Source organism: Taurulus bubalis, assembly GCF_910589615.1.
Source record: "Taurulus bubalis genome assembly, chromosome: 12".
NCBI classification, from domain to species: domain Eukaryota; kingdom Metazoa; phylum Chordata; class Actinopteri; order Perciformes; family Cottidae; genus Taurulus; species Taurulus bubalis.
The window spans coordinates 12,560,280-12,584,734 of NC_136600.1; the positions used below are offsets into that span (position 1 = coordinate 12,560,280).

At 40.6% G+C, this 24,455-nt stretch overlaps 1 protein-coding gene across 3 annotated transcripts in view; it reads right to left on the bottom strand.

The window, feature by feature from the left end:
• The window catches only part of gabbr1a (gamma-aminobutyric acid (GABA) B receptor, 1a), a gene marked incomplete at both ends in the record, with an annotated part of 62,527 nt that extends 38,802 nt beyond the window's left edge, over positions 1-23,725 (bottom strand). The window contains 6 exons of one of the 3 annotated variants that reach the window (XM_079228148.1): positions 5,267-5,427; positions 12,306-12,323; positions 14,286-14,471; positions 21,392-21,530; positions 23,320-23,384; positions 23,647-23,725. In XM_079228148.1, the coding sequence (XP_079084274.1) occupies positions 5,267-5,427; positions 12,306-12,323; positions 14,286-14,471; positions 21,392-21,530; positions 23,320-23,384; positions 23,647-23,725 (648 nt within the window). Of the gene's footprint in view, positions 1-5,266; positions 5,428-12,305; positions 12,324-14,267; positions 14,472-21,391; positions 21,531-23,319; positions 23,385-23,646 lie in introns of those variants that run through there. The other 2 variants (XM_079228150.1, XM_079228149.1) reach the window with 2 other exon arrangements.
• Between the last annotated feature and the right edge of the window lie 730 nt (positions 23,726-24,455).

Consider the following 24,455-nt stretch of genomic DNA (forward strand, 5'->3'; position numbering starts at 1 on the left):
CCCTAGATTTTGATTTGAAGAAGCTTTAGAAGAAGCGTGTAAGTATACCTTGACTTTCGCTACAGTTATGTATCTCCAAGGTGAAGAATACACCTCGACTCGACTCGACTCTGTCGCACTGTGAACACGTCAGTTTAGTATATTTGGTAAAATGTATTAAATTTGGTCTGCTGGACAGAAATTCCATTGTGCTGCACGAGAAGTTTGAGGATTTTCTATGAATGTGTTGATACGTTTTGCAAGTTGTTATCGCTGTAATGACAAAATGTTTAACCCTTTAGCACCCACCCACGGGACAGCGAGAAGTAAGACTTTCATAGACTGTTCCATGAATAGAAGAAAATATTACATCTATAGATTAGAGTCTCATCTTTTTGGACACTGTGGTTTAAAAAAAATAAAACATACTTGTGAGTAGCAGAGTATACAACAGAGGTTAACTGAAACCTGGAAAATGCACAACAACCATTGACAGTGTATTACATCCTAGAAAACTGAATGTCCAAATGTATCCCAAGGGTTAAAAGATCAAAGACAGGTCATTTGTTTTCATTTACACTTCACCACAAAGGGCAGTGTGGCGTGATCGCCAAAACCTGCAGCAGAGGAAGTATTAGAAAATGCACCCATGCATTGCCAGCCATTCTCAAAACACTGGGTTACCTGCATTCGTATCGACTGGGTAAGCAGCTTCACAATATTGATGTCATATAGGAATAGGCAACCTTGTACAACGCAGGGTCTGAGAGGCCGCAGGTTTTCCTCCCGATCAATCACTAGCCCAGCTGATTTCACAGATCACTTCCTCCTCTCTGGTAAAATCAGCTGCTGCAGCCTGTCTGTTGCCTTCTGCCTCATAAAATACAAATTCCTGTGTTATCTTTGAGCGAGCGAGCTGCAGATTGACGCACAGGCTTTTTTTAAATACTGCCTTTCCTGGAGGTTGTTTGTGTTCCCTGTCACTGTGGCTGTGGGCTGGCCGCATGCTGAGAAGAAGCTTGTTAGCTTTCTGGTGTTACAGTGTTTTAACTATACTCTGATGAGGGATAATTCTGTGCTGAATAATATCTTTTAATTATATAATAAATCTGTCATTACAATTCAACCAGCGTCAATAACAGCTTGTTTGCATACATTTTCCAAATTACTCGCAGCCTAGAAATTAGACCAGAAGGCCACAGAGAGTACAGACCTCTGCCAAGACCGTACCCTATGTCGCAATGTTAACGAAAGAGAACAAATGGTTTGGGTATATCTGCCCTGTGATTCGGAGCGGCTGCAGAATTGAAAAGGGTTCTTCCCTGGCCAATGCTATACCCTTCCACCAAGCTTCAGGGAAATACTTGTTCCATAATCCTACAGACAAACAAACAGACCAAACTGAAAAACACAACCTGCTTCAGCGAGGCAATGCAGATTCTGACCTCCAGTTTAGGTCATTATTTTTCACATATACAATACGCTATCTCTCAAAATGTTTAGTCAATATTATTTTCCTACTTATTATCTTATGTTGAAAAATCTATCTTTATATATAATTGTAAAGATATTTGTTTTTGATTAAACTCTTAAAAGAAAAAAAAATGGAACAAAACCGGCAAATTGTAGATTGCAATGTTTAAATATAGTTACAGAAGCATTTAAATGAACGGCAAACCAATCACTAGTGGACAAACACCCTTAAAATGCTTTATCCCTTGTCACATGAAATAAGTCTGCTTTAGGTCTTTGATTTTACGGGGTCAAATTTCCCTTAATATGCATACCGGAAGTGCAAAAGCTTGTACACAGGGATTAATTCAGTCGCTACACCCTTTAGAGTTCCTTGCAGACTGTTCAGGAATGTAACGGCGGTCTATTCTTGAACGAAGCTGCATCAGACTCCATCCCTGAACCTTGTGTTTTGACGAGCATAAGAAAATATAAACCCTTTCAGTAACAAACAGGGAAACACGGGGCAGTAAGAGGTGAAAAAGCACGCAGTATCCCTTATGAAAAAAAACATAGAGAGAAAAACAGGGGTGTTGGCAGGTATGCCATAAAGGTTGAAGAATCTCTGCTATTCTTGGAGGTCTGTCTTTTACAACCCCCTGGAGTCATCACCATTTCCACTTTCATTTCCAAGCCTCCTTTGCTCATGAGAGCGCCTGGATTGACGGCCCCCGATGCCATTCACACACACATTTACTGACACACACACACACACACACACACATCAGTGTACATCTGCCTTTGAGAGGACACTCGTTGACATAACACATCCCCGAGCCCCTTACCCTAAACTTAATCACATCAACTAAATGCCTAACCCCAACCCTTACCCTAACCTAAACCTAACCTTAACCTTTAAATCTGATTCCTCAAACGGGCCTTTGAAAAAGTGAGGACTGTCCTCACTCTGAAGGTGAACTCAAGTTGGTGCTCACAAAGGTAGATGTACAGGTACACACACCCACACAGAAAAAGATTAGTACAACTGTGTCATAAAAAATGCACTTGTACTGCTACATGTACACACACACGTGACATCGCACCGCCACCTCTGTCGCTGTCCTTGGTGCTGAAATTCCCTGAGCCAATAACAGTGCTGTCGTTAACATGCCTATGCAGCCTTTCCAATCAGTCAAACCCAGCTCGCGAAGACCTTTGAATGAAACCGAATGTTCTCTGGGCTGAGGAGCGCGGGAGAAGACACTGGCTCGTCATAATACACTCTAATTACACTCCAGATTGAATAATACAAAAAGAGTGTGAAGACGGGATAAGATAAGGGCCTGGGGGACAGCCTATGTGTTGAATCTCAAAGCATGCGCAGCTACTCCTAAATTCCTCATAATTACATCTGGCACCCAAATTCAGGCTTGTGCCCCAATGCATGACATGCATGGAGACCAGTGATGAATACTGGTTGCGCCACAGTGAATGGGGAAATGGTGTCACAGCTGCCAATTAAAATAAAGGACAAGAGTGAGGGAAGCACCTTGTTTCACCATTTCTCTGTATCTCCACTGTCTCACTCCATCACTGTTAATAATTGATCAAAGTTTGCAGTCTCGGCTTTGATATATCCATGGCAACGGCCTGCGCAGAGAGTGTGTGTCTGCATGTACCGCATGTGTGTGTGTGTAGATCTCAGAAGGCTGTAAATAGTCTGATGCTGTCGCCAGAATAGCCAGAGAAACAAGCCGTTCTGCTACCACGGGGTATCTGCATCCATTAAAGGGACAGGCTGGGATTAAGTGTTGAGCTTCATGAATATTGTATGATGTTGAACAAGCTGAGGACATCGCTTGATACTCCCAAACCTAATGGTCACTGGTGTGCGAATGTGTGTTTAAGCACCTGTCTGCCAAATCCAAGTCAAACTTTAACGCATGCCTTGTGCTCTTGTGCTCTTGTGATTTGAAAGACACGATGTAAAAAAATAAAGTTCCTCATCGTGATCAATTCAGGCCAAGAGACTCTGCTGCGGAATTGCACTCCTCCAGCCTTAGTCTTGAGATGCAAACAAAGGGCAAGTTACGCCCCTGTCTTAATCTCACAGTTAAACAAAAGAGTTGTGCTCACAAGGTGGAGGTTCGCTCTCTGACCAAACAAGAATAAGGCGTGAGCCGTCATAACTGCATGTAAATATCAAAGCTAATTAATCCCTCTTCATATAATTGCTTTTCAAACCTCTCAGAGAGTAAGATCCTCATTACTATTCCAGCCAGGTGAGACGTGTTTGCAATGAGAAGGTAAAAAAATATAAAATAATAAAAGAAAAACCTCGTACCAAACACACTGTACCCTGAGCAAGAGCAATAAATTCCCTCCCGGACTTAATTCAAGGAATTAGCCTGCGTCGCTCAGACAATGTTATACCAGCCTCTGTGAGCTGTTCTATTCAAAGGATCTGCATCTATTTATCGAGCCGGAGGCGCCAGTGACTCCTGAAGCACGAGGAGAGATGTTTCCCCCAATCCCTATGAAATCTGCTCATGCCGTTGCTTTATCTTTATGTTCATGGCAGCTACATCGGCCCGCTTCACTACACTTGTAATCAGAGGATGCACGCACACGTTTTCATCTGTTTAGCATTTGATTGCAAAGAACAAGATGTATGCGTGACACATTGGGAATAAGCATGCACTGTACTATCAGCTCTGCATACATCCAGCATATGAATTTGCACACATATTTTTACAGAGCTGAAATCTTATTTGTTTCTGTGGTTTGCTTCAAGAGTAACTGTGTTGCCATGCCAACTCTCTCTCTCTCTCTCTCTCTCTCTCTCTCTCTCTCTCTCTCTCTCTCTCACACACATGCAGACACACATTCGCTCTCCCCCTGCTATTCTGTTTAACAGGATTCCAATGCAGAGCCTTGAACACCAATCAGAATAAAGCTGGTAGCACATTTCTAACCAGTCCCAGTACAGTTAACTGTTTGGTGCCCCAGCCGCTCTCCAGGCATCTGTCCTGCAGCATGATTGATAATGACCCTACAGAGGGGACATCCAGTAATTGTTTTCATGTGTCTCCACTCATCCCGCTGATGGGAAAAATGATTCCTTTTGGAAGGAAAAACGTAAAGAATAACAATTAGGACAGGTAGCAACAAGGCGCAAGTAGAGCTTCTTCTTCTTCTTTTCTTTTTTTTCTAACAGAGATAATGTGCTTTTTAATTAAAGTCTAGTGAAGTCAGTGTCGTGGGTGGCAATCTGGGGCAGCCAGGGGAAATGAAACCAGTCAGGGGGGCGGATATTGGCTTTATAATAGTTGATAATGTTGACATTTTAAAATACCACCGTGATTAATGATTGATGAGCAACAAGCAGGAGGTGTGTTTGTTCATTGAACACTAAAACCAGCACTGGCAGCCCCCTTTGTGAGGCAGAGTGAAGACTTGAGGGTAAAGGTCAGCGGGGTGACCTTTTTTATGAAAAGCTCCTCTTTGAGATCTGTGACTTGGGAAAAGGCAGGTAGGTGTTCCTAAACTCGCAGCCCGTCCTGTTGATTTTGGCAAAGTGGCATTTAATATACCTGCCGAGGATCTAAAAAATACAACATAATGAGCTCCATAAAGTCAGAAAAGCCTTGTTTCAGTGCAAGAGGAAGCATCCAAATGAAACACAGACAGGGATGACAGGTGATTTTCAGCACATTGGAATGACACAACAGAGTCAGTTGCTCCTCGTGATAATTTGAGAGGCAGATGATTAGACCCCTCACGGACTGACACCGCACACCACTTGTGCGCGCACCTCCTTCTGACTTGCACTCACCATGCTGTCGTAGTGGATGAGCTCCAACTCGTAGTCGGGCAGGATGTCGCTCCTGTTGTTCACCAGATCCAGGGCCATCTGAGCGGAGGGCATGCACGCCTGGCCGCCGGGCCAGCCTCCGCTCATGGGGAACAGCGCTCCGATGTACAGCTTCTTCTTGCCTGCGCATGGCCGTGGCCAGAAGAGGAGAAGTGCGATGAGAGATGCCCGGAGCAGGGACGTCGCGCGGGTTACTACCCGCGGAGGACCTCTGCAGACCACCACCATGGTTCCAGGTGAGCTGAACTCTCCAGGTGCCTCCCGGTGCTGAAGTGCGATTTTTATTAATTTGTTGGCAACTAAAACGTAAGCGAGCTCAACACGTGTCCGGCTCCTTTAAACTGGACTGAGTTTGGATTCAACGTTGTAGCTATTTACTTTTAATTACCGGTGTTTAGCGAATCGAGTAAATTAATCGAGTCGGCGTATCATTTCGCATAATGCATGGCTAATAATTACACATGGCGTGCGCGATATTTTTGGGGACTAAGTCAAACACAGTTCAGGCTCGTAGCGATCACGCGAGGACACGCTGCTCGCTGCTCGCCTCGAGATGCTCGTCAGTCAAGTTTCGATCCTGCAATCCGACCCACATCCACGCGATTCCTCACACTCGGCGCGGCTGAACTAACGCATCGCGTTCTGCTCGCGATCGATCGAAAAAGATAAAAAGGACGCGCGAATTAGACGCTGGAGTCCGCGCCGAACGCGCCAATCGGGTCAAATGAGTGTGGATTGAGAGCTGCAGCTAAAACAAAAACCAGCACAACAACTGGAGAGTGAACTGAGAGCTGAAGCAGCAGAAAATAGCAGGCAGCATCTCTCTCTCTCTCTCTCTCTCTCTCTCTCTCTCCCCTCTTTTAACGCAGCTGTATTCCAACAGATGAGACGATTTGCCGCGGAAAAGCAGGCGCGCCAGAGCTCTGCGTCTGATCCACTGCAGCACCGGCAGGCTGAGAGGCTGTGTGTGTGTGTGTGTGTGTGTGTGTGTGTGTGTGTGTGTGTGTGTGTGTGTGTGTGTGAGAGAGAGAGAGAGAGAGAGAGAGAGAGAGAGAGAGAGAGAGAGAGAGAGAGAGAGAGAGAGAGAGAGAGAGAGAGAGAGCGAGCGAGTGAGCCAGGACAAGTCTGAAATGTATGCTGAGAGAGAGAGGGAGGAGAGAGAGATGAGTGGTTGGTTGGGAGGGGGCTCTGGGCAAAATCTCCTCAAAGGTTCTCTAATGAGTTGCACGCAGCGCTTAACTTGAGACAGTACATCCACTCCACCAAAGTCACACACAACCTCTTTCTTTCTTTTGCTTTGTCACATGTTCCTCTTTGCATTTAGCTTCTTTTACTCCCACCACTTGGCATTTGGCTCACACTGCAGGCCATGATCAATTTCTGATCAATGCATCAGCTCCAGGAGGCCAAATGTGACGTCACCAGAGAGTCAGATCTGTTCTCGCCCAAGTGGGCATAGCTTTGGTTATTTTGCAGTCTTGGCAGGACTTGGGTGACATGTTGAACAGCAATGCCTTGCATTGATTAATATAGTGTTCTGGCAGCTGTGTGGTAAATAACGTATACAATCAAAGTGATGTCAGCAGGGATGTAGTGCATCAATCTGTTCCACTGTGTTAGCATGCTTAACGTTATAGGTTTGCAGGTATTAGCATTGGACACATTTAAATGTTTCCAGGCGAAGTTAAATAATAATAACAATTAATCCTAAAGGGGACATGAATGTGTGAACCAAATTTCATCCACAAAGAAAAGTCAGGGGATCTGAAAAGTCAGGAGGATTTATCCTCGGGGTAACACAAATGCCTCTACAGTATTTTAATGCCAATCCATCAAATATTTGTTCATTAAGTACACACAGACCGACATCCACATTGTCATGATACTAGTCTTTGAACCTGCCCGATCAATAGTTTGTTAAATCCAGCTAACACAATGTTAGCATGTGACTTTTAGCCTGGTTTTAACATAGATGCTGCTTGACCTGCAAATCAATAGCTCTATGCTTGCTGACCCAGCACACGCAAGCATGAGCAACCCGGCTCTGTAGCCACCTCTGCTAATGCATATAGGCCATTTCATCTCTGCCTCCTCTCCGCAGCCAAGTCCATGCAGTGCTGCAGACGCTGCTTTCAGAAATAAGCAAGAAATGTGGCAGGCAGGATCAGTCAGAGTTGACTACATTTCATTTCTGGAAACAGCGACGTAGTGTAGATAAGAGAGAGAGACTGGGCTGCCGGCACACCTGTTTGAAGCGTCTGTTCACATCCCTTTTTGTAACTCTGACACACAAAGACATGCGAGCATGCAGCCACACCATCTGACACATAACAAGAACACACAATGGCCTTTAAGCCTTTACAGTTAAAAAACATATATATGATCGCAAGATTGATGCATAATTATTGACAAAAATTGCTTTTAATTTGGACTAACTCCTACATGGGCTTCCACATTAAATGTCCACAAATACTAAAACAAAATATGTATTTTAAATATTGAGTTTAGCTGCTAGAAAGGCAAATACAAAGAAATGGTTTAAACCAGACATCTCATATAGTAGACTGATGATGTCATTTTTGAAACATAAGACATAATCCCCTTGTCCATGAGGCTTCATTTGGGAGAAGTGGAGAACGGACATTTACTCGAAACACCCTTCTGTCTAAATTGGTTTTATTTAATGTTTTTTTCTTTCTTCATGTCAAATTAAAATCTGCACATTATATTTTTTGTGTTCTAAAATCTGATTAAAAAAAACTGAAAAGATGGATCATTCTGTAAAAGTATTGAACTAAAGATGAATGTGTGGACTGCTGCTGTAATGTGATCCTAAATAAATGAGTTACGCATTTTTCACCAGAAGAAAAAAAACAATGATCATACAGTAATTCTCTAAAATGGATTTTTGCATGTTTTTGGAGACACATCTGCCAACATAATTTGATTTTGATGAATCCATTAGGGGACGTTACATCTCAAGGTTAACGGCTCAATACCTAAGACCTATAGTTTGCAATACAATACAGTTATTTGACTATTATGCACTCCACTGTTAGTTCATTTCATGCTCTGGTTTTTCTATTTCCTGTGCAAGTGTTCCAATTGTAATGTGATATCAGTGTTAAAGTTCCCTTTTGAAAATTACTTACTGCAGCAATTGAGAAGAAGATCATTATTTCTCCATTCTAAATTAAAAACACTCTGTAGTTAGGCGATGGAGTATGACTATTATATCACCCTGGTTCATTACCCAAATCTCATTATCTGGATATCTCCATATCGCAGAGAGCGATTCAGATCTAGCAGCTAACAAGGCCTCACAGGCTGAGGCGAGTGTAGTGATCATCTGCTGGCATTTGCCTTCCACTTCCACCTCCTCATCCTCGCTGCCACGCCGTGACCCATCCAACACGCCATCAATTATTCAGCCGTGAACTTTATATGCTTTTTTTCTTTCTTCCCTGCTCCATAATCCTACAGCCAACACATGTCCCATGCACCAGCATGGGACAGTGCAGTGTTAATAACCCCCGTGGCGGCCACATTCAGATGAGACATTAACTGTGGCACAGCCTAGAGAATACGCAACGGAGACACGAGTGCTGTAACATGTTGCTGAGCCGCTTTAATGAGGGCCTCGTACTGTACGCTTGTGTGTCTGCAGTTTGCACGCTGCATCCTTCAGGATAATGGCCTTTCATGTTTTTCTTCCTGGCAGATGTGTTAGTTTTGAATGTTCCCTTTTTTGTAACACCTGATTACACTGTCCTCCCCACGGTATTCAGGAAGCAATCTGAATCATTGTGAAAATGATTGCGATGACAGAAATGTACTGTGTAAAATCAATCAGACTTTTTCAATTTGTAAGACATTGACATTTTGTTTAGTACGTTCCTCCCCTCCCCACAATGCTGAGGATAGATGTCAGATCCCGTTTCTTTGTGTGGAGACTTTGGTCAAAAAGCGTTCATCAAGGCATTCGTTGTGTTTGTTGGGCCAGATGTGCAAGGTGAAAACGCAGGCTGTTTTAACAGATTAGATTTATTGGAATAACAATTTATAGGAGCATAAATGTTGGCCATGCAGGATGCTATAAAAATACAGTTCATCATGCAGTAAAAAGTTCTAACTTTGATACAGCATCATCATTACATAATGTGTCAGCAGCAGCACAACACAGATAGTTTCCAATACTCTGCAGCGCTTCAGTTATTAGAGCAATATATCATGCCTGAATATCAGGGTGGAGGGGAGTTGAGAATAATAAACTCATTGTTCGACTGTAAATAAATACCCTGCCACTAGGGCATAGCTTTATCGAAGCATTTTGTAACCAGTTTCATGAGCATAGATATGAAGAAGGAATAGCCTCTGCTATATCACTCTCACCATGTTTTAGACTGAATTCATCAGCTTTAAAACTACATTTTTGTCATGTGCGACCGAACAGATGACTCATGCCAAGTTTAAAGCGCTGCTGAAATCCCAGTGATACAGCCCTTCTTTATCTTTGCAAATCCCACGAGAAGACGAAAAACTCAAATATATTAATCCAGCTTTACCATGACTAGTGGTAAATGTGTGGTCAAAGACTGATAGACTGTATCTTATTCCTCTGTCCCATAGAGCTCCTCCTTTGTACGGCAGCTGGATTCTATTGTTGTCAAAACTATTAAAAACACATCAGTGAGCCTTTATGTGCTTTGATTACAATGAACAGGGGCACTGTAGTTTATTTTGAGTCAGTCCCACAGACACTGTCCTGCTGCTGTAAATACTCCCTGGTGCACCAAACGTGTATTACTCCACCACTGAAAATAGTCTCCAAAACAATTTTAATCCTGTTTCAGTAGCATTTGCTGTAACTCCCAGGTTTCTATTAAATCACTGTATTCAAAATTAAACTTTGTCAAAAAGACAAAATAACTCATACATGAACACAATGTTTTGACTATAAATAGGAGGTGGACGAATGCATTAATGCTTTTGGAAAACATATAGAACTATGGCATCCTATTGCTTTAATGTCTGTGAGCGCTTCTACATTCTAAGAAACAATCATCTTAAAAAGATTTCATAGATTATTAACTACAATATTCTAAATATATAATGCAGAGTGCCTACTTACGTATACAAAGACAATATACAGCTTATTTAGAACATATGGTTTGATTGCTGCTTTGTTTCTATTGACTCTGGAGGTTTTGTTATACCGCACTTGGAGGAAACAGAATGTAGAGATGCAATCCTACTGCATATAATCCCCCCCCCCCCACACACACACACACACACACACACACACACAGGGTAGAGCAGACACAGACAGGAGCAGGGTATTAACCTTTCTCCCACTGAGGAGGCAGTAAGTGGGTGGTGATGGCACATGCAGTGGAGAGAGAGAGAGAGAGAGAGAGAGAGAGAGAGAGAGAGAGAGAGAGAGAGAGAGAGAGAGCAGACCCAGAAGGAGGTCATTATTGAGACAGAAGATGGTAATTTCTATTTGAGGAAACACTGTTCTCTGCTGCTTTGTTAATTATGTGTTTGTCAAGTCCGTCCATGACGTTTGGAAAAAAAATATATATAAATGATTAGCAACTTCTGGGATTACTTGTCTGAAACTAAATCTGAAATTGTGTGTGTGCATATTGTATTGTGTGTGAGCAGCATGTGTATGAGAGAACAGGTGTGTTTGTCTTGTGAAAAGACGAGCACAGGTCTATGCCTAATTCATTAGTGAGTGTTGTGATCCTTCCAAGGATTGCAGCTTGTGTATGATTTAATATCTTGCCAATTCCTAATGTGGTAACATAACTGTGCAAGAGGGTGAGCCATCCTGCAACAGTAACACATGTATTCATCAACCTTTGCCTTGATCAGATAAAATGTCTGAACTATAGTTGATGTTTTGACTCTTTATTTTTCCAGGACAGGCTGGCTAGGCGCATGAGGTCCTTTTCAGAAATGACCTGTTGCAAACTGCATGGTCTAATAGCGCCGTATGTCGGTTTGGGGTTCGTGAGAATATTTATTCCACAACTGATTATCTCTAGACCTGCGCGGCGACAAACCAACGGCTTCTTAATTTTCCAAATCCATCATGCTCTTACTCTCGAGGGCAACAGCGTGTGTTGCAAAAACGATTAGCATCAAACTAATGTACAATTTTCATTAAAACGTTGGAATTCAAATTATCTAAAAGACATAAGTGGGTTAGTGTGGAGGAGTCTAGTTAAAAATGCTACCTCACTAATGATGCTTATGAGCAGATTATATAGTCTTAATCTTCTCTCTCTGTGCTTTTGATTCATAAAAGAAGGATTTGTTTAATACTCAGGGGTAGAACAATGTTCCTCGTGTTCATTGGCAGGTATGCACTGTGGGGAACGCTGTCAGATAATATGTATGAGTTCTAATATTAGATATGAAAAGTAATTTATTTAACTGCGTGTACAACTTCCATAATCTTATTTCTCACAGCAGAAAAAAAAAAATCTTTATTTGGACAAGCTGTTCATAGAAGAAGTTTCCATTTTATTGTCCAGCTTTAGGCTGCTGCTGCCCTCTTGTGGCTGCAGCACATATTGCATCTGCAGCACAGTATTGTGATGCCTAAAGTTAAACTAGAAGATAACAAAAATCGGTGTGTGCACTTTCAGGTACATTACATCTAGCTATAAAAACAGGACGTTATGTGATCTGGGTGAGGCATGTCATGTTATATTCATAAAGATTATATGATATGTAAAGGGATACACTTCTCAGTAAAACAGTAAAATATCCTTCATTTCAGATTTTTTATTTTGGCATGGAACCTTGTTTTGAGTTTTTTTGGTAATGCGTTTTTGTGCAAAGTTAATGTAGATATGTTTAATGTTTTAGTGACACATACGTTCATGCTTTGTTGTAGGACCATCATAATACACATAACTAAGTAACTCTAGCAATGTAGCAATATTTGGTTATCATGGATATGATAATAAGAATGAAAGATTCCTACCTGTGTAGTTTCTGTCATCTTTGTCCGGCAAACACAAAAAGAAGAAAAAAGATCAGTTGATTAAGAAAATGCAATTCAAGTGGACATAGAGCAGCTAACAAGAAGGGATGCATCATTGTACTCAAGAATTTAATAGGAAATCCTGATGGTTTTAAAATTGAATTATTCACCGTGGTAATGTATAATTTGTAGTTATTTTGGTGCAGTAAAGCTCAAAAATCTAATTATTTCCCTCCACTAGATGGCAGCAACACAGTGTTGCAGTCACCCTGAGAAATGCACTGGAGGTTGGCTGCTGAGCAGTAATTTCCTCTGCTAGATATTGTGTAATCCTACGATAGTGTACAAGCATACCACCAGAATAGACTGAAAAACCTTAAAATCTGTAGTTATAGAGTGTAGGGACCACCGACAATCCTAAAGCCACAACATAGTAATTAAACAATCAGAGTACATTATAGACCATTTAAAGATCTTCCAGCTTTTTTGTATTTTTTATTACACAATAAGTCACCTACTTTTCAGTCGCCCAGTCCAACTGGGCTGATGGTTCTCTCTTTCATCTCTTTTAATACAACCATTCCCATAGCAACTTTAGTTGGTTGCCATGCCAACTCCTCTGATGACCAGTTGGCAATCTCATATCTTTCAGTAAATCCTCATTTATTTGTCCTAATTTGGACAAATCTTTTCAGACCTGCCAACTGTTGTAAGCGAGAACACTCTTGGGTGTCAATGATATCACAAATATCCGCTCACACTCTCAGCTTATATCCATTGCGTATGTATCCCGTGTACATAGTTTAATGTGCGTGAAATTAGGTCTTCACTTGTATTGATCATTGTTGTGTTTTTTACCTGCCTGTGCCAAACCTCTTATGGACTACACTCTAATTGGTTGGATCATTTATTGCCTAGCAACCACGCTTCTCAGTTGGGAGAGCAGGTGTTTGTAATTATCTGTCATCTTTAAAACCTTGTGTTCCCATTTTTCTGTGAGGCAGGCGGCACAGGAGAGCCATGTCTGTGTAATGAAATGGACGTTGTCTGTTTATTTGAATACAAGGAGCGTTTCTGCCAATAAAGAATCAGTTGGGGATTTAGATACATTCACTGGGGCTGCAACTACCAATCATTTTCATTAAAGAACTATTCATTTTCACTTTAAAATGTCAGAATGCCGATAACATTGGCAAAGCCGAGGTAATCACTGTTTTTTTTTTTCATTAACTCAAAAACATTCCATTTAACATAATATTTGACAAAGAAAACCCTCCCGTCCTCACATCTGGAACCAGAGAATGATTGGCATTTTTACTTAAAAAATCTGACACAATTAATTGATTATCAAAATACTTCCAAATTTTATGAATCTATTAACGGAAATAAAATCGTAAATCGACAGTGAATCTTAAAAAAATATATATATTTAATCCTTTCTTTAGTGATGAACAAAACAAGTCAGGGATTTTTATAACACAAAGAATCACAGATATTTATTTCAGATTTGTTCGTTTCTACTTGATTGATATTGATGGATATTTCCATATTCAAATCACAAATCAAAACCCACCTCTTCAGTATTGTTTTAATGTGTGATTGTGTGATCTATGTTCTTATTGATTTTATTTATGTATTTGTATTGTATAGCTTTTAAGATAATTTATAAATGTTGTGTACAGTGTCTTTGATGAAAAATGCTATATAAATTAAATGCATTATTATTATTATTATTATTGAGAATTTAAATCAGAAACATTCATACAAAGTTGGTCACTGTGGTTAAAATCTTCGCTGACTGCTTCTCTCCGCAGTGATAATGTAGATGTCATTAATCACTGTCTGTCTTGTCATTTAGCCTGCAGACCCCGACTGAAGACAGTAAATGACATCCCATCATGCAACATCATTTCCTTAATTCGACTGTAATTGGAAGCTTCTCTTAAAATCTAATTTCGTCACACTGGCTCAGACACTCACAGAGGCAGGTTGGTTTGGGCGCGTCCCACTTGCCCAGTTTGGTGCAATGGCTGATGTTTCTGCCCTCCAGGATGAAGCCGGCGTGGCAGCTGTAGTGGAGCACTGTCCCCTCCACTGGCGGCCCGGGGGGCTTCACCGTCACCCGGCCGTTCTCCAGGGAGGTCCACACCCGCGCACATAGCAGCACTGGGAACCAGAAGAACCACAAAAGAGAGGGAGGCGGAGACACGAGGAGTCATAGAAAGGTAAATGCAAAAAGAATTTCAGTAACAAATTATTTATCAGAGGTAAAAGTGCTTTGGATGAGGAAATAATGGTATTGGTGAGTGTTGCTAAATGACCAGCACGCAAACACAACACTAATATATAAACACCTCATGAAGTTGGTACTGTAGCATGTGACTTCGACAAACAGCCGAGCAGACAGGGAGACATCATAATTCATTTAGACTCGTGTTTCTGGGAACTTGATGAGCAAAAAACTAAAAGTTGTCCAAAAATATTGAGCTGAAAGACACTAAACCACCGCTAGAGATGATCCAATAGTTGTAATGTGTTACAACACTTTTTTTTTGTCATTTGAATCAATCAACTGAAACATAGAAAACTGCATTTCAGAACGATGTTATGTTTGAAATTGCACACTACATACTCAATCAGTAAGTACTGCATACTGCCTCTAAAATACAGATTAAGTCACGCCATTACCAGCAGTTCTCCCAGAAGTAAGCAATACTGTATTGATCACGACATTGCCGGTCCGAGCTATTGTTGAATGAAAATTGTTGATCACAAATGTAAATCAACATTATTGTGCTTCCACACAATTTTATATTTTCCAAGATTATTTTCAGGCAAATTGGAATTATTATATAATACATTATCGTCACCTTCCTAAAATAATGGCCTACGTCATTTAAAAAAAAAAAAAACTCCTAAGACACTCTCTTGACATAGACAGTTAAAGACAGATAAAAAAATCTCATGATCTGTCCAACTGAGGATATCAGCAATTTTACCAGAGGTGACCAGCATCATGAGGAGATCATTTTTTTTCCATCTCCTGAAGCCACAACCACCCTCTTCAACTGAGGCTACAGAGGAGCAATGCAACAGCTTCATTGACTTTTTCAGATCAAAGGTCAACAACATTCGCTCTATGATGTCCAGCTCTCCATCTCTGCTTCTCTCTGACACCAACACCTTATCTACGAGTGTGCTGTCTCCTCTACATCTCACTGAGGTTCAGGAGAGCCATGTTGAGGAAATCCTCAGAAATATGAAATCCTGTACCTGGACCCCATTCCCACTGCTCTTCTCAAGTCACATATCCCCACTCTCAGTCCTTTCATCACCAAAGTTGTTAACCTTTCCCTTCGCTCTGGCTGTGTACCACCTGCTCTCAAGGTTGCTGTCATCCGTTCCCTTCTCAAGAAGCCCACCCTGGACCCGGAGGTTCTAGCCAACTACAGGCCTATCTCCAACCTTGCCTTCCTGTCCAAGGTGTTAGAGAAGGTAGTTGCTTCTCAACTTCAACTCAAACACAACAACCTGTTTGAAAAATTCCAGTCAGGATTTCATTCAGCCCACAGCACTGAAACAGCTTTGCTAAGGGTGACGAATGACCTGCTGATGTCAGCCGATGCCTTTCTGGGAGAACTGAATATGTTTCATTGGGAAGATGCAGGTCCAGACTGCTCCCCGTCTCCTGTGATGTTCCGCAAGGGTCGGTCCTCGGCCCTCTCCTCTTCAACATCTACATGCTCCCCTTCAGCCGTGTCGTCAGCAGACACAGGATGTCCTTCCACTATCATGCTGACGACAGACAGCTTTACATCAAAACTGCCCCAAGCCCCTCTGCAGCCATGTCATGTCTCACTGCCTGTCTTGGGGAGATAAAGTCGTGAATGAGCAACAACTTTCTCCAGTTAAACAGTAGCAAAACTGAAGCCCTCCTTGTTGGCACTCCACACCAGGTTCCGTCATCCTCCATAACTCATCTCACCTTTGACCATCAGGTCCTACCCCTCTCCTCCACCTGACCTTTACTGGCCATATCAAATACCTGTGCAAAACCTCCTTTTACCATCTCAAAAACATCTCCAAACTCCGCCCCATTTTAACCCTGTTAGATGCAGATAAGCTCGTCCATGCCTTTATCTCCTCAAGACTGGACTACTGCAATTCACTGTCCACTGGGATCACTAGCAAGAAACTACAATACATCCAAAACAGCGCTGCCAGGATCCTGAAGAGAGTCCGGAAATATGAACACATAACACCCATTCTGCTCTCATTCCGGATTGACTACAAAGTCCTACTACTCACCCATAAATGCATAAATGGACATGCACCTCCCTACCTACAAGAACTCATTACTCTCCTAACCTCCACCCGCACCCTCAGATCTACAGGCCGCTCGCTCCTCCGGGTCCCCAACACCAAGCTCCGCACCATGGGCGACCGGGCCTTTTGCTCCCTGGCCGCTAAGGGCAACTCAGACACTGAACTCTTTTAAGAATGGCCTGAAACCCTTTTTATTCAGGAAGGCATTTTTTACCTTGTGTTGATTCATTGTCAGCTATTAATTTTTATTTTATTTATTTTTATTAGGGGTTGCTTTAACCATGTTTTAACTATGTTTTTATTGTTTGACTATATATTGGCTCTGTGGTACTCTGAGTTTCTTTTGAAAGAAAAGTGCGTTTAAAAATTAAATGTATTATTATTATTATGATTTAGGCAACAAAATCATGTTTGGCCAAAAATGACTTAGGCCATTATTTTAGAAAGTAATAATTAAATAATAAATATATTTTCTACAGCACATTATATATGTAAGCTCTGGCGGTTTTCCTCTTAACTGTACCTTTTGTCACTTGCCAGCATTCGTAATAATGTTTCCAACGGTTAATTACTTAAACCGCCATCAGGCAGTTTGAAGAGCTGCTGCAATGCATACAAATTCATTTTCATCTAGGAGGCATCCAGGTGTTTTTCGTGTCCTCACAATCCACGTCCCATACAGTTGGAATGCACTACACACTCTAATCTGTGTCGTACTTAGTATGCATAGTATGTTAGTCTGTGATTTCTAACAGAGCCCCAGTGTACACAAATAGGTAGTCTGCAGTCCAATAGTGCACCCACAGAGTCAAGGGGAGCTGGTTCATCTCATGTCGGAAAATCTGCTGCAGGTCAGAGAAAACTCTTGGAACATGCTTTAATACTTTAATTACTAAGAATGTAGTTACTTCAGCTCAACCACAGTGAGCTATTATCATGACCAACGTTTTAACAGCCTGGGATAGAATAATTAAAAAACTTCTCTGTAAACACAACTAGTGATTACTTTTTTGGGGGGAGGAAACCAGCTTTACGGAAGGATAAGTATACTCCAGTCTGCAGCCATGCTAGCAGCTGGTTTGATTGATTTCTTTATTTTCGTGTCATGCACATAACGTGCCCAATAACGTGTTATTTCACCGCTCGGTCTTCAACAAAATATTCTGTCTTTTCTCTACCAGGCCTGGCAAATAAAAAAGGTTCCTTTCCTGAAGCGCAACTCAAGATTTTCACAGTCATCCAGCCAAAAGAGACCAACATGAATGGAGGTAATTTGACTAAAGTTTTAGTGCTTTGAGTTAAATGCTAACAAAGCATGTTCACTGGGCATGTTTAACAATTTAGTTGTATGTGTTAGCTTCAGAACATTTTCTAATAAGCACTGAACACATGAAATACTGAGGTTACATAAAAGATTAGCACTGTTAGTCACAAACTCCAGCCTCGTGACAAAAGCAATATTTCTGCTCTTCAAGGTTTTCCATTTCTTCTGGTTATTGCTGCTGCTGACACTGGCTACTCAGGAAGACAGTGTTGAAACGATGCATACTGTAACATCGTTATCCAACGCGTGAACAAGCAGAACAGAAGTTAGAAAAAAAAGGGATGAAAATGAGCAATAAGGTAAACATGTTTTGCCAACATCTGAGGCTGAGGAGATTACTTCTGCCTCTTGAGCAGCTTTGCCTCTGAGAAATCGTTCATGTGTTAAGGTTCTATTTTCAGGTATTAGGCTCCTGCATGCATCTGGACATTTTCCTACTCATGCATTTAATTCAATATAAAAAGTATAAACTGCCTTAGGAACCCCGTTCACACAAACACATTTGTGATGTTAGCTTGCAGCCTCCATTTCTCCTGGTTTGGTTTTTCTGACAAAATGGCCAAGCTCTCGAATATAATTTGTTTAGCTGCCGAGTTTGTTGAATCTTCCTTCCAGCATGTGAGCACATAATAAAACTTCAATCTGCACATTGCAGCTTGTGCTCTTACATAAGCCAGAGAAAACAAAAAGCCTGCTTGTACTCTTGGGGGGGTAAAAAAAATAAGTCACTAATCTTGTATGCGAACAAAAACAGGAGATATAACGTGGATTTGATTGGATCTCCGGCCTTATTCTCCGTATTTGCAGAGGAATTGTAAATGTGATTTGAGTCGAAATTACATTCAGGCTTCACCATCCAATAGGAAACTATTGGTTTGCACGAAACGTGGCTTCATTATTCTTTCAACATTATGTAAATGTGAGTCCTCCAAATCAATACCCTGCAGGTATCCACACAAAATATTCTCTATGGGGGAATCACGGATAAATTCACACTGACCTGTAATAATTTAGCCCTTCATCCGGCACACAAACCTCAGGGTAAACACAAGAAGACTACCTATTCATCAGAATTCAACAAAGCAAAGTATTAACAATGTATGTTTACAAGCTCTGGTTGGTGGCATGTCACCTGTACAGCAATAGAATAGAATTTCACTGAAATGCTTTGCGAACATTCAACCAAAATGTGTGACAAAATTATCCCACCTCAAAGGGATTACTAGCTTTAACTCACACCATGAGATGTGGTTGAAAGCTCAAAAAAAAAGTTGGTTAATGGACCTTTGATTTGAGATTATTTTGTCGCACATATTATTACTTACATCAAGAATTAAGTTAATTAATGTCATCTAATGGACCTATACATAATAGCTAAAATTGACAAATTGAAATGAAATTTTAAGTACAAATATATATATATATTTTTTTTTTTTTATCTACCAAAAAAAAGGAAAGAAAAAGTGCCTCAAGTTTGCATCAAGTTTGTTTGCCTCTACAACCAGTCAGGTTGCAGTTTACATCCATGTCTGTTCAAACTGTCATAATTAGCATATCAATTATTGAGTTATGGCCACACATTTCAGTTCATCCTTGAGTCCGAGGCAAGTGGACGTTTGTGCCAAATTAAAAATAAATTCCTTTCTGAGATATATTCCTTTCATGGGAGGACGGACAACCCAAAACATAACGCCTCCAGCATAAAAACTAACCAGTGATGTGTGCATATGTTTCCCTTTTCTATGAAGCCCATAAGTAAGATCTGGTGCTACCAATTACCTTCAGAAGTCACATAATTAGTTAAATTAGTATATAAACACCTGTTCTGAAAGGCACCAGAGACAGAAACAAAACTAAGCAAGCGGCACCATGAAGACAAAGAAGCTCTCAAAACAGGTTGGGGACAAAGTTGTGGAGAAATATATATGGAGGTTGGGTTATAAATAAATATCGAAACTTTGAACGTCCCACAGAGCACCATTAAATGTATTATTACAAAATGGAAAGAATAAGGCACCGCAATGGAAGACGAAGGAAAAGACATCAGGGAATGCGTTTGTAGTTCACCAAAAGGCCTGTGGGAGACTTCAAACGTGTTTTCTTGTTTTTTTTCTTTAACCTTTAGTATTTTTTATAGTGGGGGCGGTGGATCTTGAAGGGGAGATAGCAGGTCAACAGTATATGCCACGTAGACGTGGTGCACATCATCTGAAAGATGGGAACCTGAAGATGCATTTGAGATGCAGTTCAAGTTGTTCTAGTCATAAATCAGAAATTCATTCATTCATCAATTATTTAAAATAAATTGTCAATGTATTTAAGTATGAGCATTATGTGTCATGGCCAATCCTATGCTCTCCTCTGTCTCGTAAATTGTTGCAGACATTTCGGGGTTGACACCATTTATTACACAGATTTGGGGGTAAATTCAGCCATTTGTTACCACTCGAGAATCAATTTATTTATTTTGTATATACAATAGTTACACTTCCTCTAAATGCTAAAGGTCTTTTTCACAATTTATACAGTGATGTCGAATTAAAAAGGTGTTAAACTGTTAAAAAATAGAAATATAAAAAAAAACATTTCTAGAAGATGTATACTTTATGCAAAAATAATGGTGCATGGTACTGATGGATTCCTTAAGTTTCTCACAATATCAGTATCTTCACTTTAAAATAGAGCCTATTACAGCAACTGAAAGACAGTAATGTCAGGCGGGATGAAAGCAATGTTAAAGGGGTCGCTACCTACAGAGAATCTTGCAGCTCCTCTCAGCTTTATGGAGCTTTGTAGTGAATTTCAACTCATTGTTTAGCTGCCACAATTGTATTGTTTTGATTCACTGTCAACGCTCTTATTGTGCTGTCTTTGGTTGCAACTGTTTAAGCAAAGAAGCTCTAAAAGCCCACTGTACACTATCTGCTCAGCACCAACTAGCAGACGGACAGTTAGTGACTGATGAACATAGTGGAGCATTTAGCAGCTAAGAGCCAGCTATCTCCCTCAGAAGTTGGTGGAGACCAAAATCCAAGCTTTAAAAATAGTGACTTTTTTGGACCTACATTCATCAGGTGGCCAAAAACAAGACTTCAAATGCATTATAATGTTGCTCCATAACTGCTGGATGTGTAAACAAGCAACGGTTTTCAAACAAGTTCAACATATCAACTGTAAGCTCCATTTAAAATTCCATTACTCTACTTACTTACTTTACTGTGGATTTTATTAGTGTTGTAAATTTAAAAAATGACTCCAACCTCAGTCCTCCAAAAACGGCGTGAACCCTATTCCTTTTATTTTATTGTAACTTGATTTGATGCTGAGTCAGAACACGTAGGAAGTTGTTTTCATACACAATAATTGTTTGTTGTTGAAAAGAGATGAGACGAGGAAGAGAGGAGGTCGGGATTAAAGGGAGACTAAAAGGACTTACAACATGTACTGTGCAGCGTCATGTCCGTCCATGTGCCGTTGGGTAAGCACTTCCTGACCTTGGGTCCCACGATCACCCGGTTTCCTCTGCAGATGTATTCTATCTCATAATCCACAGGGAGGATCTGCACACTGCGGATCTGTCAGAGAAACATGAACAGAGAGAGAGCAAGAGATAGTGATTAAAGCATGATTGATGCTCTCTCAAACCAGTCTTTCCTCATTCACTTAGGGTCCCTCTTCAGTCTGCCTCAATGGAATAGACTCTGATGCCATATGGCTGTGGCAATAACATTTTACTAGGAAGAACACTTTATGGCAATATTGTCTGAATGGATGGGCTGTCACTCTCTAAATTATACCTTCTCTCTGTTTGGGAGAGGGGGGATGACTTCATTTCAACTTCATGTTGAGGTGTGTGTGTGTGTGTGTGTGTGTGTGTGTGTGTGTGTGTGTGTGTGTGTGTGTGTGTGTGTGTGTGTGTGTGTGTTGGACACACGTGTGCAGGGACGTGCACAGACTTTTTTTTTCTAAATGGTGTAAAATATGGTGATTTAACCACGATTCAATTTTGAATTTGTAAATTATGTTTAAATTTTTAAAGATGAATGACATTTTTTGTTAAACTGCACACTGTATGTGTAATTTAACATAACGCCCATGTCCAAAGTTAATCAGGGTTTTTTCTGCATTCCCATCTTTCTATAAAATATATTTTGCCCCCTTCAAAAAAATTAAAAAAAGGTTTCTAAAAGATTTTTCTAAATGCTCTGTATTCATAAATTCTTCAAGGGACAACCGACTTGTGCAAATATTGCATTTGCTTTACTTAACAGCAACCATATGACACACAAAGGCTGGGGCAACATCACTTTTTTACGGCTCTGATTCGCCCCATCTCTGTTCCGCATGCCTTTCAAAAAGTAATCAAAGTTGGAGATGTAATGGTGATTTGATTTGGTCTTACTTTAGCAATTACGGGTTACTCGTATTTATGCAACCACGACAGAACGACTATATCATTGTGAAAACTCACTGTTGTCATAAAATTCGAAATAAACAATATTCATATGGATTCACTAGTACTGTAAATGTCATTTTAAGAATCTTAAGAAACTAGTTAATCAAACTTTTTTAAGGCAATTATTAACACAGGTTATTATTAAAAGTAGAGTATTTTTTGTCTTAAAAAATGTCTGGAGGGGATCTTTACATTAACATACACTAATGAATTATATGGCAAAAAGGGAAGATGCACAATATATGTTTGTTGCTTTGTTTGTTGTAATTTTCAACTCATGTTCAGGTCAGCCAAAAATGAAAGGAGAACTTGAGGCATATGTTATTAAATAATTACACTGGTTTTATGCATTTATTACTTTAAATCAAGTGAGAAACAAGTTAAACATTTTATATTGTAATGGAGATGCCAAGGTTTCCAAGGATACAAGATGTATCAGGCTAAATTTGGCAGAAATATGTGTAAACCGACATATTTAGTGCACAAAGATGGTATCTCAGCAATAAAGAAAATGTCCCAAACTGTCTAAGTATTCCTTTAAGTTTGTAAGGCAATAATGCAATTTACTTTTGACTTGTGGTGTATTAATAATGTCAGCTTATATTGTGACATCTCAAAATATTATTCTTGGACATTGTTCCATCATTAGCCAATATTAATATAGTATATCCTTCCTAATATGGAGTAATAATCACCAACTAATTTGTGGTGTCGCACACTTGTATTACTCAGGCTGTCGCGCTTTCTACTTTTCAAATCAATTCGGAAGAAATTACATCAGTCAGTATTCCTTCCAATTCTGTGTTACGTATTTTGAAAATCTTTAAACCAGCAGTGGTTTAACATGCTTGATTTGACAGGTGGGGTTGTCTAATTCAGACTGAGAGCCGTAACATTATTCTCTCTACCTGTTCTTGTGTCAGGCCTCTGTAGCGGATCCCTCCATCTCTGGGAGGCCGGATGATAGCACAGCCTGAGAAAGTAACGAGAGACGAGGAAGAACAATCAAGGACAAGAAGAGCAGAGAGGAGAAGCTTCTCTTCCAGATAATGTAGATACATTGCAGCCACGTGACATACTGTCAATTTAACTGATGCCTTCCTCCCTGCACACATTACAGCACTTCATTCAGGTCACTTAGCAATCTCTGTGGAGTTACTTCTGTCCATTAAGGCATGCTATAAACACACATACAGATTCACGCACATATTCAGTCACAAACACAAACAAATTACCTCCAGTAGATGAATTATGTATGGGCACAACGAAAGCCGGAAGAGCATAGAGAATAATCAGGAACAATATTCGAGCCATCTCTGGATCTGAAGGAGAAGGAAGAGAGAGGATTTTTAAAAGTGTGTCGTGGAAATTGTTTGTTTTTTTTCGAAGAAAGACAGAAGAGGAATTGGGAGACAAAGAGAAAAGAGTTACTGAGAAAAAACACTCTTATATTAATGCAACACTCTCAGTCGGTCCGCTGCTGACTGTCCTTCTGAAAAAGGGATGCATCAACTCTTTGGCACGAACGCACCCTTTTCAACCTGCCTGACTGCGCAGAGAGGACAAGCTGCAAGATGAGTCCACTTTTTTTCTCCCTGCCCCTGTTTGTATTTGCAGTGCAGACAGGCAGTTGATAGCCAGATTGGCTTCCTTTCAAAAGCCCTGTATACGAAGCTTCATCTCAGGTTTTGATGGCCGAATGTTTGCAAAGCGGCTGCCCACAAAAACATTTCACGCCAAGGCAGACTCAATAGAGTTTTCTTCAGTTCAGGGTAGAAAAGTGTTGTGTGTGATGACAGAATTTAAAGGCACAAACGACCCACCACACCCATGCACTCCTATATGCCGACATTGTCAGATTTACAATGGAAAAAAGGGTAGCAGAACCACAGCAGAACCACAGATTTTTTCAATTCCATGCCTTCCTCTTCCTTGTCAAAACATTGGGTCTACATTATCCACAGTGCAACTTCACTGTTGACATTACTTGAGGCAATGTATTAGTCTTCACACAGCTCGAAAGGCAGTTGTTTTTCAGATATGC